This window comes from Aquarana catesbeiana, linkage group LG07 (genome assembly GCF_042186555.1).
Source record: "Aquarana catesbeiana isolate 2022-GZ linkage group LG07, ASM4218655v1, whole genome shotgun sequence".
Lineage (NCBI taxonomy): Eukaryota > Metazoa > Chordata > Amphibia > Anura > Ranidae > Aquarana > Aquarana catesbeiana.
Genome location: NC_133330.1, coordinates 24,743,376 through 24,757,481, shown reverse-complemented (window position 1 = coordinate 24,757,481; position 14,106 = coordinate 24,743,376). Strand labels below are relative to the sequence as shown.

The following is a 14,106-nucleotide window of genomic DNA, read 5'->3' as shown; positions in this document are numbered from 1 at the left end:
AAGTCGCGCTAAAGTCGTGTTGCCCATGTGTGAACCGACCCTTAGTGTGATGGATGATGAGATAGCTAAAAAGATCATTGGTGTCAGAACTTACCAGAGAGACAGAAATTGGCCATTGCTCAAGGAACCCCTAGGAACCTTTGGGGGGAACCTTAGTCGAGGAACCCTAATTTTTTTTTTTTTATAAATTTGCAAAAATTTCAAACAAACTTCTTTCACGTTGTCATTATGGGTATTGTTTGTAAAATTTTAAAGAAAATAATGAATTTAATTAATTTTGGAATAAGGCACATAATATGTGGAAAAAAGTGAAGCGTTGTGAATACTTTCCGGACGCACTGTACTGCTAAGTCCAGATCTTCAAGGGATCAGTCTATAGTTTCTTATCTTTTTTTTGAGGCTGTCATAAATATGGATGTAGGTACAAGGGTTGTCCTCTCAGTCCATGGCACTATCATGGGGCTGGAGGCAAGCCGATTTCCTCATGCAGCAGTAGTCCTCCTTATGCAGGAGAACCACAACTCCAACAAACCAAAAGCTGGAAGTTGAGTTGCTTCAAGTTCTGATATATGAATGGCGAGAGGCTCCTTAATGGAGCTGTGCCGGATATGAACTAGGAGCAGGCCAAAGGCCAAACTGAACCAGGTTATAGGGATTAGAACTGCAGGCTGACCTCAAAACATCTTGATGTCCCCCCAGAAAAAGAACAATTTTGTTTGGCTTTCATCACCTAAAAAACAAAAGTAACCTAAAAGTAATGATCACCTTATGTGGAAGGTTTACCGTTTTTTTTTTTTTTGCATACCCCCCTGGTTGCAGGCTGCCGTCGTGCCGCCCCCCCAAATGAGCAGCTTTAACCACTTGAGTTCAAGAAGGTTTTACCCCTCTTCATGACCAAAGCATGTTTATGCTATTGAGCACTGCGCTACTTCAACTGGTGCTTGCGCGGTCATGCGCAAAAAATAAAAACCGCAGGAGGTGATCAAATACCACCAAAATAAACTATTTGTGGGAAAAGGACGTCAATTTTATTTGGGTACAACGTCGCACGACTGCGCAGTTGTCAGTTAAAGCGACGCAGTGCCGTATCGCAAAAAATGGCCTGGTCATTAAGGGGGGAGATCTTCCGGTCTGTAAGTGGTTAAAGCATGACATGTTAGGTTTCTATTTAAAATGCCATTCGACATAAAAAATTGCAATGATTGCCATTTTATTCCCTAGGGTCTCTGCTAAAAGTAAATAATAATAAAAAAAAAAATGTATAATGTTTGGGGGTTCTAAGTAATTTTCTAGCAAAAAATACTGATTTAAACAAAAAGTGCCAGAGAAAGCCTGGTCAGCAAGTGGTTAACCATATCGTGCAACACCAACAGAAATCGAGAAGATATCAAAAAGAATTAAATGACAACACAAGAAGCAGAAGTATTCAAGACCACAGATCTTTATTAAAACAGACATGGCAGCTTTTTAAGATGTTAAATAGAAAAGATAAATTAACTTGTCACCTCCAATGTCTTTTTTTTTTTTTTTTTTTTTTTTTTTAACATCGGCAATACAAAAACGACAGCAAATATTTAAAAAAAAAACGAAATTTGCCTCCATTGATGGTAATCACAAAATTGAACCCGCACCTGCTGCCTAGCTGCAGAGGAGGAAGCCATTTTGCTCTCTGAAACACCCCCCTCCCCCAAAAAAATAAAAATAAAATGCCTATGGGTTCTGAATTCAGATTTTGCCGCTTTGGGATTCCCGTCACAAAATGGCTGTCTCCACTGGACGGAGAGGACAGGTACACTTTTACAACACTCTCAGAAAATTATAGAAAAATATAGATTTTTTTTTTTTCGTAGCACAACGGAAGGTACACTTTTAAAGAATTAAATAACGTCCTGGTGTTTTGGGTACTAAAAAAACAAAAAAAAAGAAAAAACAAAAAAAACATGACTCTTTACCCCTTTGAAAAATTCAACAGCTAAAAGTCTTGAAACACGAGGATTCCATCATCAAATTTTCCTAAGCAAAGGAAGCTACTGCCAGGCGGTAACCGAATTGTTCTCCAACAAGTATAAACAGTGACCAGTGATTGGACACCGAAGGAGCAGCAGCAGACTAATAAGACCAGCTCTCTTTCCTTTCTGTCGACAAATCAGCACCAACGCTGTCATTCTGAGGTCTACAGGAGAGGGACTTGCAATACAGAATCAGGTACTTATATTAGCTGCATTTAACACACACATTTAGGGCCCCATTCGCACTTCTAAGATACAGTGAATTCATGTTTTACTATGTACCCCGCAAACCATGATGAAGTGCCATTGTGAATGACACCCCAATACAGTAAAGAGCAATGCACCCACACAGGCCGCTCGTGCCGATCCAGCCCATTCAAAAATGTATTGTGATGCTTTATCTAAGGACACCTTAAAGCGGAACTAAACCCTCCTATTGGCTTCAGCCATGGAGGCTGCCATCTTGGCCTCTGTTTGATCTTCAACTGCCATGGTGCTGCACATGTGATCAGTTATGACACCAGCCATTGGATGGTTTGACAGCTTGATTGAGAGCCCAACCAATGTGACACTTACATTCCCGACACGTGTTTTTTGAAACTATTAAAATGGATGGGTTTAGTTCCATTTTAAAGAGGAAGTAAACCCTCCGATCGTTTTCAGCCAAGGAAGCTGCCATCTTGGCCTCTGTTTGATCTTCAACTGCCATGACGCTCCGCATGTGATCAGTTATGACCCCAGCCATTGGCGGGTTTGACAGTTTGGTTGAGAGCATATCCGATATGACAGTTACATTTCCAGCACGTGTTTTTTTTTTTTTTTTTTTAAAACTGTTAAACCATTGGGTTTAGTTCTGCTTTAAAGCTGAACTTTAAGGCTGGGTTCACAGTTGTGAAAACAGCCATGGGCTGGTTTGACAGTTTGGTTGAGAGCACATCCAATGAGACAGTTACATTCCCAGAACATGCTGGGGAATGTAATTTTTTTGAAACTGTTAAATCGATGGGTTTAGTTCCATTTTAAAAGGGGAAGTAAACCCTCCTATCCGTTTCAGCCAAGGAAGCTGCCATCTTGGCCTCTGATCTTCAACTACCACGAGTGCTGCACATGTGATCAATTATGATACCAGCCATTGGATGATTTAATAGTTTTGGTTGAGAGCACAACCAACATGACGCTTACATTCCCGACACGTGTTTTTTTTAAACGGTTAAATCGATGGGTATAGTTCCATTTTAAAGAGGAAGTAAACCCTCCGACCGTTTTCAGCCAAGGAAGCTTTCATCTTGGCCTCTGTTTGATATTCAACTACCACGAATGCTGCACATGTGATCATTTATGACACCAGCCATTGGCTGGTTTGACAGTTTGGTTGAGAGCGCATCCAAGGTGACAGTTACATTTCCAGGATGTGTTTTTTTTTTTTTTTAAACTGTTAAACCATTGGGCTTAGTTCTGCTTTAAAGCTGAACTTTAAGGCTGGATTCATGCATGTTCGGTGAGAATTGTATGTCCAATTTCACTGAAAAATTTTTAAAAAAGCATTTGTTCAGCGGTTCAGGTGCGTTTTTGATGCAAATTTGCAAGGCTCATGGCCAGATTTTTGTCACAGCTGCAATTTCAGTAATGGCCAATACATAGTCCATAAAGGCTGTCAACTCCCGCAGTAGGAGAGCAATCTGTGCCGAAATCCTGAACACAAGTGCGATTCAGAAGCGTTCCCATAGAACTCAATGGAGCCTGGAATTCACACCTGAACCGCAGTGCTCAGAAAAAAAACGCACAGGACAGCCTTTTAAAGTCGCACTGCCGCTGCACCGCATATTTGTGAACAGCTTCAATGGAAATCAATGTTATTTCACATCATGCAAAATCGGTTGCATGACGTGAAATGTTATTTCACGTCATGCAACCAATTTGCACGACGTCAAATAACGTTGATTTCCATTGAAGCTGTTCACAAACATGCGGTGCAGCGGCAGTGCGCATCTAGGGGGACCGAGCCTAAATCTTGAAGAAATTACACAAATTACTCCAAGATTCAAGCAAGAATAAACACGCCTCTATTATATAGAGCAGTATTAAACCCAGAACCAAAAATGTATCATATGGAATCAGATGTGGTGGCTGCATTAGTTTTCTCTTATTAGGCCCCCCCCCCCCTTTACTGTTTTCACCTGGTGATCTGGCCAGTAACTCACCTCCCTGTATTAGAGCCCCCCCACTCTGGATGAAGGAGCACAGGGGGCACCTTTGGAGAGCAGCATTGTCAGTGTGGGTGAAGGGGAGTGTTAGATGAGATTTAAAACTGAAGCCAAACTCCAGCTCACACCTTATAAGCAGTTACAGCAAACAGTCTTGATCCCTTTGGGGATAAAAGGTTTTACATGAATAAATAAAAGCCAATCACGGTAAGCACCCGTCAGTTAAATGGTTTGTCTCATCCCTGTAACTGCTACCTCTACAGGAGAGCTTGTTCTGTTGAAAAACGGGACTTACTGGCGGGATCATCAGGTAAAAATAAAAGCCTAAAAGAAAGAAAAAGAAAAACCTGCCTCATACGATATTTTAATAAAAAAAAAAATGAAATTACATTTAAAAAGTATTTTTTTAATGGAAATCTTAGTTAAAAACAATAAAAAATAAATAAAATACATTTGCATGGGCTGTTTTACATGAAGAGTGACTATCCTTTACTGATCCCTCTTCTTCCCTTTCATTCCCGCATGTCAGTCCCGACTTCGGGGGGCGATTTCAGGACACATCTGTGCGGGTTTCTGCACAGACATCTATTGAAAAACCGCACCCCGAAGTCGGCAAAAGTAGTACAAAAAACTACTTAAGGGAAATCGGTGCGGCAGCGCACGGATTCGGACGGTGCAATTGCCGCCGATTTGGCATGAGATTTGACATGTCCAGAAATCTCAGCAAGTGGAGGGTTGCAGTATACACTCCCAGCTATATACAGCCATATGAGATGCCATTATTCAGATATAGAGCGACGGCATCAAAATCTACTCCCAAGTAAACACTGTAATAACGCAATAACTGTTCTCTTTAAGACAAAATGATAAATAAGGTCTCATGTACGCAGGCGCATTGGGCTGTATAAATGTTAAATTTGCGGGACACATTGCTATGATGCATACAAGTGAATGGTCGCTTGCGGCTGTATGTGGGTTTACATGTACCCCATAAAACTAGCAAAATGCACCAAAAGTTAGGCTGCATAAATGCTCATACCCACCATTCCATACCGCTGCCGTCCATTCACACTAATGATCAACACATGCCAGCGCATAGACATTGAAAAATCAATGCATTTCAATAGGAGCAGTTCACACCAGTGCGTTGTGCTTAAAAAAAAGAATAAAAAAAAAAAAAAGAATGTGCATGCAACACAATGCATGTAAGCACAATGCAACGCACATAAATGCAACAAAATGGTGGCCGTCTGCACAGACTCCCTGTTGCACAAATGTGAATGAGAAATAAAAAAATTAAAAAAATAGCTTCAGCTCCTGTAGCTCTCCACCTGTAGAGAACTTCTCCAACATGTTTCGTCCTGTTCGGGGCTTAAATGGTACAGCACATAAAAGCAAGAATCAAAAAAACAGCTGAGGTTTTCCTTACGAATATAACGTAGTGAAGGTCACCTCTTCCCACCGACGTGGCGTATATACAGGGACCCTCAGCAGGTGGGCTTTAAAAACGCAGAGAGGCTGCACATATGTGGTCCTTTATAAAACACCATTCTGTGCAGAGAGTGTTGCGCGCTCCCAGCACAGTCACTGGCGGGGCCCCGAAAAGCTCTCAATGCATACTTGCGATTGGGAGCTTTCTGATCACGCGACTGCTGTGACAGCCAATCATGGCGGTCACGTGACCCGAATGCCCGCCTTCCGGCATTTAGAAGATCTTACAGGATCGGGAGGCGGCGGTGGGAAGGGGGTTAATAAAAACACAATCATCGGCGGGAATCAGAAACCTCCTGATGCATACTTGCAAATCGGAAGTTTACTGATCACGTGACCGCTGTGACAGCCAATCACAGTAGTGACATGACCCGAACGCCCATCTCCCAGTATTTAGACGCTCTTACCGGGCCTGGAGGTGGCGGTGGGAAGGGGTTAAAAAGCGCAGTAACCAGAAAGCTCCTAATGCATACTCGCCATTGGGAGCCAAGTATGTGACAGCCAATCACATGACCCGAATGCCCGCCTCCCGGCATTTAGAAGTTCTTACAGGTTCGGGAGGCAGCAGTGGGAAGGGGGTTAAAAAAAAAGCACAATCACAGGCGGAGACCAGAAACATCTCAGTGCACACTTGTGATTGGGAGCTTTCCGATCACATAACCGCTGTAACAGCCAATCACAGCGGTCACATGAAACGAATGCCCGCCTCCCGGGATTTAGAAGCTCCTAAAGACGAAAAGAGGTTAAAAAATAAATTTTAAAAAATGCTTTTATTTTAACGCAAAGCGCGAATGCATATCACTGCACATGTATTTACGTGCGCTTAACGTGAATGGACCCTAAACCAACCCTGTGTGGTTTTTAATAAAAAAAAAGCGAAGCTCACAGTTCACTGCAAGAGAAGAGGTCCTCACCTCTCTGGTGGTCCAAGTCTTCTACCTTCCCTCCGGTGGACTCTTCCAGGTGTCTCAGATGGTTCTGTCCCCTGTCATGATCTGTAGTTCCATCCTCCAAATCCTCTCTCACTGCCGGACTCGGTAGCAACACGGGATCAATAGATGGAACCACAGCGCTTGGTGGTAGTGGGGAGGGGAAACATTCCCAGCACTGTAGTGATGGAATGGTGGAAGAAAGGACAACAGGCCACCGGGGATGTGAGCATACCACCTCTTCTCTTGCAGGAAACTGACAGTGTCACTTCAAGGGAAACATTCCATGGCGCTCAGCCTCATTTCTGATTCACTACTTTATATGTCACTCTCATGGAACAATCACCTACATATCCAGTATACCAAAAACCAACAAAACATGCTCAAGCCAAATCAACAACCCACTAATTAGCGATTGGTCCTGGAGTGAGCTCCTTTCAAAAAAAAGTCAGCAATGGCAATTCTCATATCCCCAAGCTGCCAAGGAGGTGAGACACGGGCGACAGAGAGGACAGTTTCTTCCTCCACGCATCAACCTTTCTTCTGCATGCCAAGAAAGGAATCCAAAAACAATTGCCAGAGGTGGTGACCAAAATTATACCCCTTGATCGACAACCACAGGTACACACATCCCACAAATGGGGTTTCTTAGCCATTGTAGTGACCTTGATTGGTATGAGTTGCAAGTTGCTTAACATAAACCTTAAGGCCGAGGTAACAAGGAAGGAGACAGCAGGATTGAAGAGTGAAATGTTGGAGATTAAAGATAAGCTGATGGATATACAGCAGAACATAGGAAAATTTAAAGCACATGAAGGAGAAGATGAATGAAATTCAGGACACAAAACAAAATGTCATGGACATCAAACAGAGGATGGATATCCTGGAAAAACAAACAAATGCCATCAATGAGGACAGGGCAATACGCAAGGAGTTTTTCAACTTGCTTGAATGGACATGGGGATGTTTCTTCAAAACAGAATAAGTTCCATGCAAAAAGAAGAAGGTCTGAAGAACACCATCAAGTTTTGTTGAACAAGCTGAAGTTAGAAGCCGATTGGCTACCATGCACGGTTGCACCATATGCTGAGGGCTCAAGTTTTAGTAAAGTTTTAGTAAATCAAAAACAATTGCCCTCCATGCCGCCCCAGCTGCTCCCCGTCACCCACCTGCTTTCTCCACAATAACCACAAACCACCAAGTTCAATTAAGGGATCACAAGGGGCAATAAGAATGTGCAAAAGGCAGGGGAGCTGACACATCCATATTCTTTCAAGGTCTTGTTCACAAGGGATTCGGCTTTAATAATAACCGTGTGTATGGCAGAGTTTTGCAAAACGTTTTCGCCAAGCTGCTTCGTTGAAGCCTTTAAGTTTGAGTTCTAGCATGCGGATGTGTTTTGCTTGGGATGGGGATGCATGGGGAAGTTCACCTTTAAGAAGATTTTTCAAATTAAATTCTGTATCTAAATAGTACATTCCAGAGCTGAGGTTGTCAATTACATGCTGTGTGCTAGAGCTCCTTCCGGTCACCTTTTTTTTTTTTTTCTTGGTGTCAGAAAAATTTGTTGGAAGGGATTCATGCTGATAGCAGAGGAAAGAAGTAACAGAGAGAAATGACACTTAGTGCTCTGGATTGAGACAAGTACACACTATAGCGGGATATGCTTTGTTCAGATTTCATATCTGAGGTTTACAGCCAATTTTCCAAAAATCGCCCATGCAATTCTGTATCCAATGAATAGTACATACCAGAGCACCTCCTGATGGTAAACGGTGACGATCTTCCTATTACAAAGGCAGGTGTTGGGGTCCTCATTCCCCTCTGTCCTGTTCGCAGGACCGGCTGAAAATCACAATAAAAGCGCCCCCTAGCAGCTGCACATGTGCAGTGAGTGCATCCTCTTCCAGCTCCAGCTTAGTAGCCACTCTGGGTTGTTCAAGTAGTCTCCTCCTTTAGCTGAGCTCAGCTAGAGCCAAAGACCACGCACGTGCGCAGTTGGGTCGCCCTGGAGTGGCCGCATTGATAATCAGCCTGTCCTGCAGACGGCAGGACCGAGGGGGGAAAAAGTGGTTAGACGTTTTTTCTGAAGAGGCTGTCCAACAGGGAGGACCTTCACCATTTACAACAGGAGGTGCTCTGGCATGCACTATTCATTGGATACAGAACAGCACAGGGGGATTTTTGGAAAATCTTCCTGAAGGTGAACTTACACTTTTTACATACCTCTCAATGAGAGTGCAGTCATTTTAAACAAACAGCAGGCATCTAATAAAATTTGAGCGGTGCTGAAGCTTAAGGACCATACACACCGACCGAACCCGACAGACCAACTTCATCCCTTAGATAAAACTGCTATTACAGCACCCTTATATTTGACTGGATGAACTAAGGTACTGTCCACCCATGAAGGAGCTATAGCTGTGAGAGACCATGGTTTTATAGTCTGCGCCTGGTCCAGGTGGTGAACTCACTTCTGCTCAAAAGGGGTCCGTAGCAATAATCCATTATTGGTTTAAAGAATTTGTTTAACTAGAATTTTTGAAAAGGGGCACCCACTGCCTCTACATACAGAGAATGGAGCATCCCATTCAATTTTCATCTATAACTCGCTGCAATGTTAGGTTAATCATTAAGAACCTTGGTACCTCACACCTAGTTTCAAGACTACCTTTCATCACTGGACCCTGCTGCAGCTCAGCTGGACTGGTTGCCACTTGGCAGCCACCAGTGCCATTACGGGGATGGTACCACATCAACCAATCCTACTGCGGAGTGGATACATGTGCATTCCAGCTGACTTGGAAACAACTTGAGGATCACTGGGTCATGGGGTTCTTGAGGATCACTGGGCCATTGGGTTGCTACTTGGCAGCCACCAGTGCCATAACGGGGATAGTACCACATCAACCAATTCTACTGCAAAGTGGATGCATGTGCATACCAGCTGACTTGGAATTAACAACTTGAGGATCACTGGGCCAATGGGAGCCACCAGTGCCAATACTGGGGATGGTAGCACATCAACCACTCCTACTGAGGAGTGGATACATGTGCATTCCAGCTGACTTGGAAGCAACAACTTGAGGATCACTGGGCCATTGGGTTGCCACTTGGCAGCCACCAGTGCCATTACGGGGATAGTACCACATCAAATCAATCCTACTGCGGAGTGGATTCATGTGCATACCAGCTGACTCAGAAGCAATAACTTGAGGATCACCGGGCCATGGGGTTCTTGAAGATCACTGGACTATTGGATTGCCACTTGGCAGCCACCAGTGCCATTATGGGGATAGTACACCATCAACCAATCCTACTGCAGAGTGGATGCATGTGCATTCCAGCTGACTCAAAATCAACAACTTGAGGATCACTGGGTCATGGCGTTCTTGAGGATCACTGAGCCATTGGGTTGCCACCAGTTCCAATACGGTAGTGGTACCATATCAACCAGTCCTACTACGTAGTGGATGCATCAGCATCCCAGCTGACTTTGAAGCAACGTGAGGATCACTGGGCTGTGAGGTTCTTGAGGATTACTAGGCCATTGGGTCGCCACTTGGAAGCCACCAGCGTCATTACAGGGATAGTACCACATCAACCAATCCTACTGCAAAGTGGATGCATGTGCATTTCAGCTGACTCAGAAGCAACAAACTTTAGGATCAGGGGGGCATGGGATCCTTGAGGACTAGCAGATTAGACTCTACAAAAACGGAGGTAAGGTATGCTGGAGAAAGAGGGGGTTCTATTTTATTAGAAGAAAAGGGTGCCTCTTTTCAACATTTGGCCAAATAACAGGAAGAATCGTTTTATTTGTCAAATACAGTCGTACCAGACTAAGCCTTGCAAGTCAAAGATCTTCTTCATCTTGCCCCAAATTCCTATTCAGACTAATCTGGGCTCCACACCTATATTTGGAATTTAACTTTAACAAAGTCACCAAGTCGTTGTTAGGCCTACACTGGTACATTGTAAAACATGTTCATACAACAGTCCCTAGTCAATTAAATAAAATAGCAAAGTAACAACTTGTACAGAGAAGCAAAAAAAAAATCACAGTGCATATACCTTAGGAAAAAAAGTCCTTAAAACTATTGCACAACATGTACATATTTTCATGTATCAAAAACGCGCCATGATCGCAAAACCAAGACTTCCACGCCCTGCTTTCCATTATGTTCATCCCCAGTCATTCCTAAGACATGGCTGTGTGTTCATTTGCACCACACACGTATACTGTAGAAATAAAGTGACAAAAAAGCCACAGAAGATTCGGAGGGGGGAGATTCAGAAATTTGGGCAGCCAGCAGCTTTCGTTCTCAGAGTGTACAAAAAATTTGCGAAGCTCCAAAGTGTGGCGTACAAGGAAAAAACTGTAGTCTATTAAAGAAAAAAAACAAAACCAAAAAAAAACAAAAACAAAGAAAAGAAGCAAAGAAACACACACTTTATTGGATGTTGAGTAAAAGAGGCTGGATTCGGAGTACGGGAGATAAGTTGACCTTTAGCATCTGCTGTGCTTTCCTCCGTACATCTTCATCAGAGGATGTTTTGTCTACTTTAATAACTTTAGACTTCAGCAAGTTGTATTTGTCTTTATCAAGTGTCGGCTTTTTGGCCAACGGAATGAAAATTTTGATTTTTTTGTTAGGCAACGGTTCCTGGAAAGCCTCGGTCTGTTTCCGTTTCTTGTCCTTGCCAGCCTGTTGGCACTTTTCATCTTTAAAGATGACATCCACCTGCAGCTTAGTGTTCTGTTTGGTGTGGGTCATACCATTGCAACGGGAAGGAGAGCTGACCAAGATTCTCCCATTCAAGACCCCCAAGGTATTGCAAGCATTATTCTCCTTTAGGATCCTTCCATTGGCTCCATTTAAAACTGTCCCATTGGGAGGAGATGTCTGTTTTAATAAACACTGGTAGGCTTGGTTGTTTTTTCCCTTAGAGCTGGCTTTTGATGCGGGTCGTGGCCTAAGGCTGGCTTCGATGGAGGAAGCCGCTGATTTAATTGGAACTATCGCTTCCAACACAACGGACAGTCTCATGGCAGGATAAACTCCGGGATACATGTTGGAGGGAAAATCGACGGTGGAAACTTTGGATTTTTTTAAGTCTGTCTTTTTCAGGGAGCTCAAGAGTAAATTTGCAGACTTTTTGGCAGAGGGCTTGGGTGAAATTTTAGTAGCTTTGACAGAAATATCCACGGTAGAGTTGGACACCCTGCCATTTTGGTTTTTGGTCTGTGTTTTAGAAGATGACACCGCAGAAGTGGTTTTAGATGGGGCTTTTGCTTTTGGGGGTGGTGTATTTGCAGTGGTTGAGTTGTATCCGTATACATCTTTGCTGCTCAGAATGGTGGGCTGGTAGCCTTCTTCCCGGAGTCCTTGCAGAAATGTCACCAGCTGTGTCTCTGTGTCAGTCAGGTCTTTGGACATTGGGTTGAAGACCCTTAAAGCTTCCTCAAGGGCACTTTTCCCAGCAGAGGAGAAACGTGACCAGGAGTGTACGGCCTTCTTCTCCATGTGGTCATTCATGGCATTAGGTGGCAGTGTCTGTCGGCTTAACTTTGTACTGAAATGAAACGCACAAAGAGAAATAAGACTTAGTTCATCTACAAGACAGAGAGCCTAAAACAAAGTAGACATTTAAAAGGTTTTGCAGCAGGAATGTCAAACTCCACAGAAACATAAGACTTAGGCTCCTTTCACACGAGTGGACCAATTAGGTCCATTAGTCAGTTTTTTTAAGTGGACCTGACCAGACCCCCCCATTGCCCTCTATCGAATCACATGGCCATCGGGTGTAAAACAGGACAGGTGGTCCATTTACATCTGACTGCCAATAATGGACAGTGGGCTGTGTCAACTCAGCATAAGCGGACACAGGCAAGCCATCCGCCAGCTCAGCGGGGATCAGTGACAGATTCCCTGCTAAGTAGGCGGACTTCTGGCGGGGTCCACCCCATGTGAAAGCGGCCTAAAATAAGTCTGAGAAGGACTGCAACTGTAGAATTAGAAAATATTAAATGTACCTAACCGCCTTATGACCAAAGGTCATTGAAGTCTTGATGCCAAGACCAAGTTTAGCATCCTCAGTATGCATTGGTTAATGTGAAAAAAGAACGATGACTATTTGTTTCTACAAGCATCATTTTTACATTGTTTATGGTGAAAAACAGACACAAAAAAACAACACGTTTCAGCCAACAGACCTTAGCCATGACTAAGGCCTGACAGCTAAAACGTGTTGGCTCTTTATGGCTGTTTTTTTCACCAGCTACTAATAAAAAGTATATATGTTTTTAGCACTCGTCTTTTCCCTTTTGCTGATCCTAGCTTTTAGCATCTTGGGAATGTCTGTATTCAAAAAGGTGCCCATGTCCCCATGAACAGCCATACCGTCAAATCCAGAGACCGTGAGGTAGGACAGTAAATTGGTCTTCAAGACAGAAGATCCAGACAATGTGGAAGAGCCCACAAAGTGTTTTCTAGGAATTTTACCAGGTTGCGGAGTACCACAGCCGCCTGAGCGATGAGGTTCATTACAACGGCCTCCATCCCAACCGTTACAGTTTGCTGTTGAACCTGGAGGCTAGGAGATCCACATCCAGTGTCTCCCAACTGTGACTCTGGTCCTGGAATACCCCCCCCAGATCCAGACACTGCTGGCTAAGAAAGTCTGCCTGCCAAATGTCAACATGTGGTATATAAACAGCAGACAAGGCTGGCAGATAAAGTTCAGTGCAAAGACAGAACCCACTCTACTTCCCTTGCTGCAGCGAGACGTCTGGTTCCTTATGATTGAAGTATGACACTACTAAAGACTTGCCTGACTGAATCTGGAAGACCCTCCAGCCTGGTGGTTCGGTGCTACAGGGTCAACCAAATCACTCTAAGTTACAGAAGGTTGATCAGGAGACAAGAGTCTGCCGACATCTATGTCCCTTGCACTGGCAGGGCACCCAAGACTCCAGGTTGACATCCATGGCAAGGATCTTCCATAAAACTAGAAGAAAGGCTTCCTTGACCACAAAGCCAGGTTCCTGAGCCACCAAGCCATGGACAACTTGGTCTTTAGTGCTGCTATGAACTCACCTTTTCTACACCTATTTTAGGAGTGTCAATTTAAGGACAGCAAAATCATTGAGTCCTACTGCATATCAACGCAACCCAATACCTACTACATGCAGTTGGAAGAATAATAAAGCCCTTGTTTTGTTTTTATGTTCAGTGGCCAAACGGAGTCCCAGTTGTCTCCCACAACTGTGTAGCAGCTGGTCAAAACACAACTTATGCATCATCCTAGCAAATGGCAGGAGGAGGTGGTGACACTTTTCAGTGTGGAGATGGCACAACTTACAGATATATATAGGCTATCCTTAGTGAATAACGCTTGATGTCCCATCTCATTCTACACTTTTAAAATGTACTACTTGCAGAGCATATGGACAATTATGATGTGCGGGAA

General features: G+C 43.6%; 1 protein-coding gene across 8 annotated transcripts in view; it reads right to left on the bottom strand.

Moving 5' to 3' along the window:
• Positions 1 to 1,511: 1,511 nt before the first annotated feature.
• Positions 1,512 to 14,106, bottom strand: part of CCDC71 (coiled-coil domain containing 71) — a 112,125-nt gene continuing 99,530 nt past the window's right edge. For all 8 annotated transcript variants that reach the window (XM_073591798.1, XM_073591799.1, XM_073591804.1 and 5 more), the window contains one exon: positions 1,512 to 12,210. In XM_073591798.1, the coding sequence (XP_073447899.1) occupies positions 11,088 to 12,210 (1,123 nt within the window). In that variant the 3' untranslated portion in view covers positions 1,512 to 11,087. The remainder of the gene's footprint in view (positions 12,211 to 14,106) is intronic.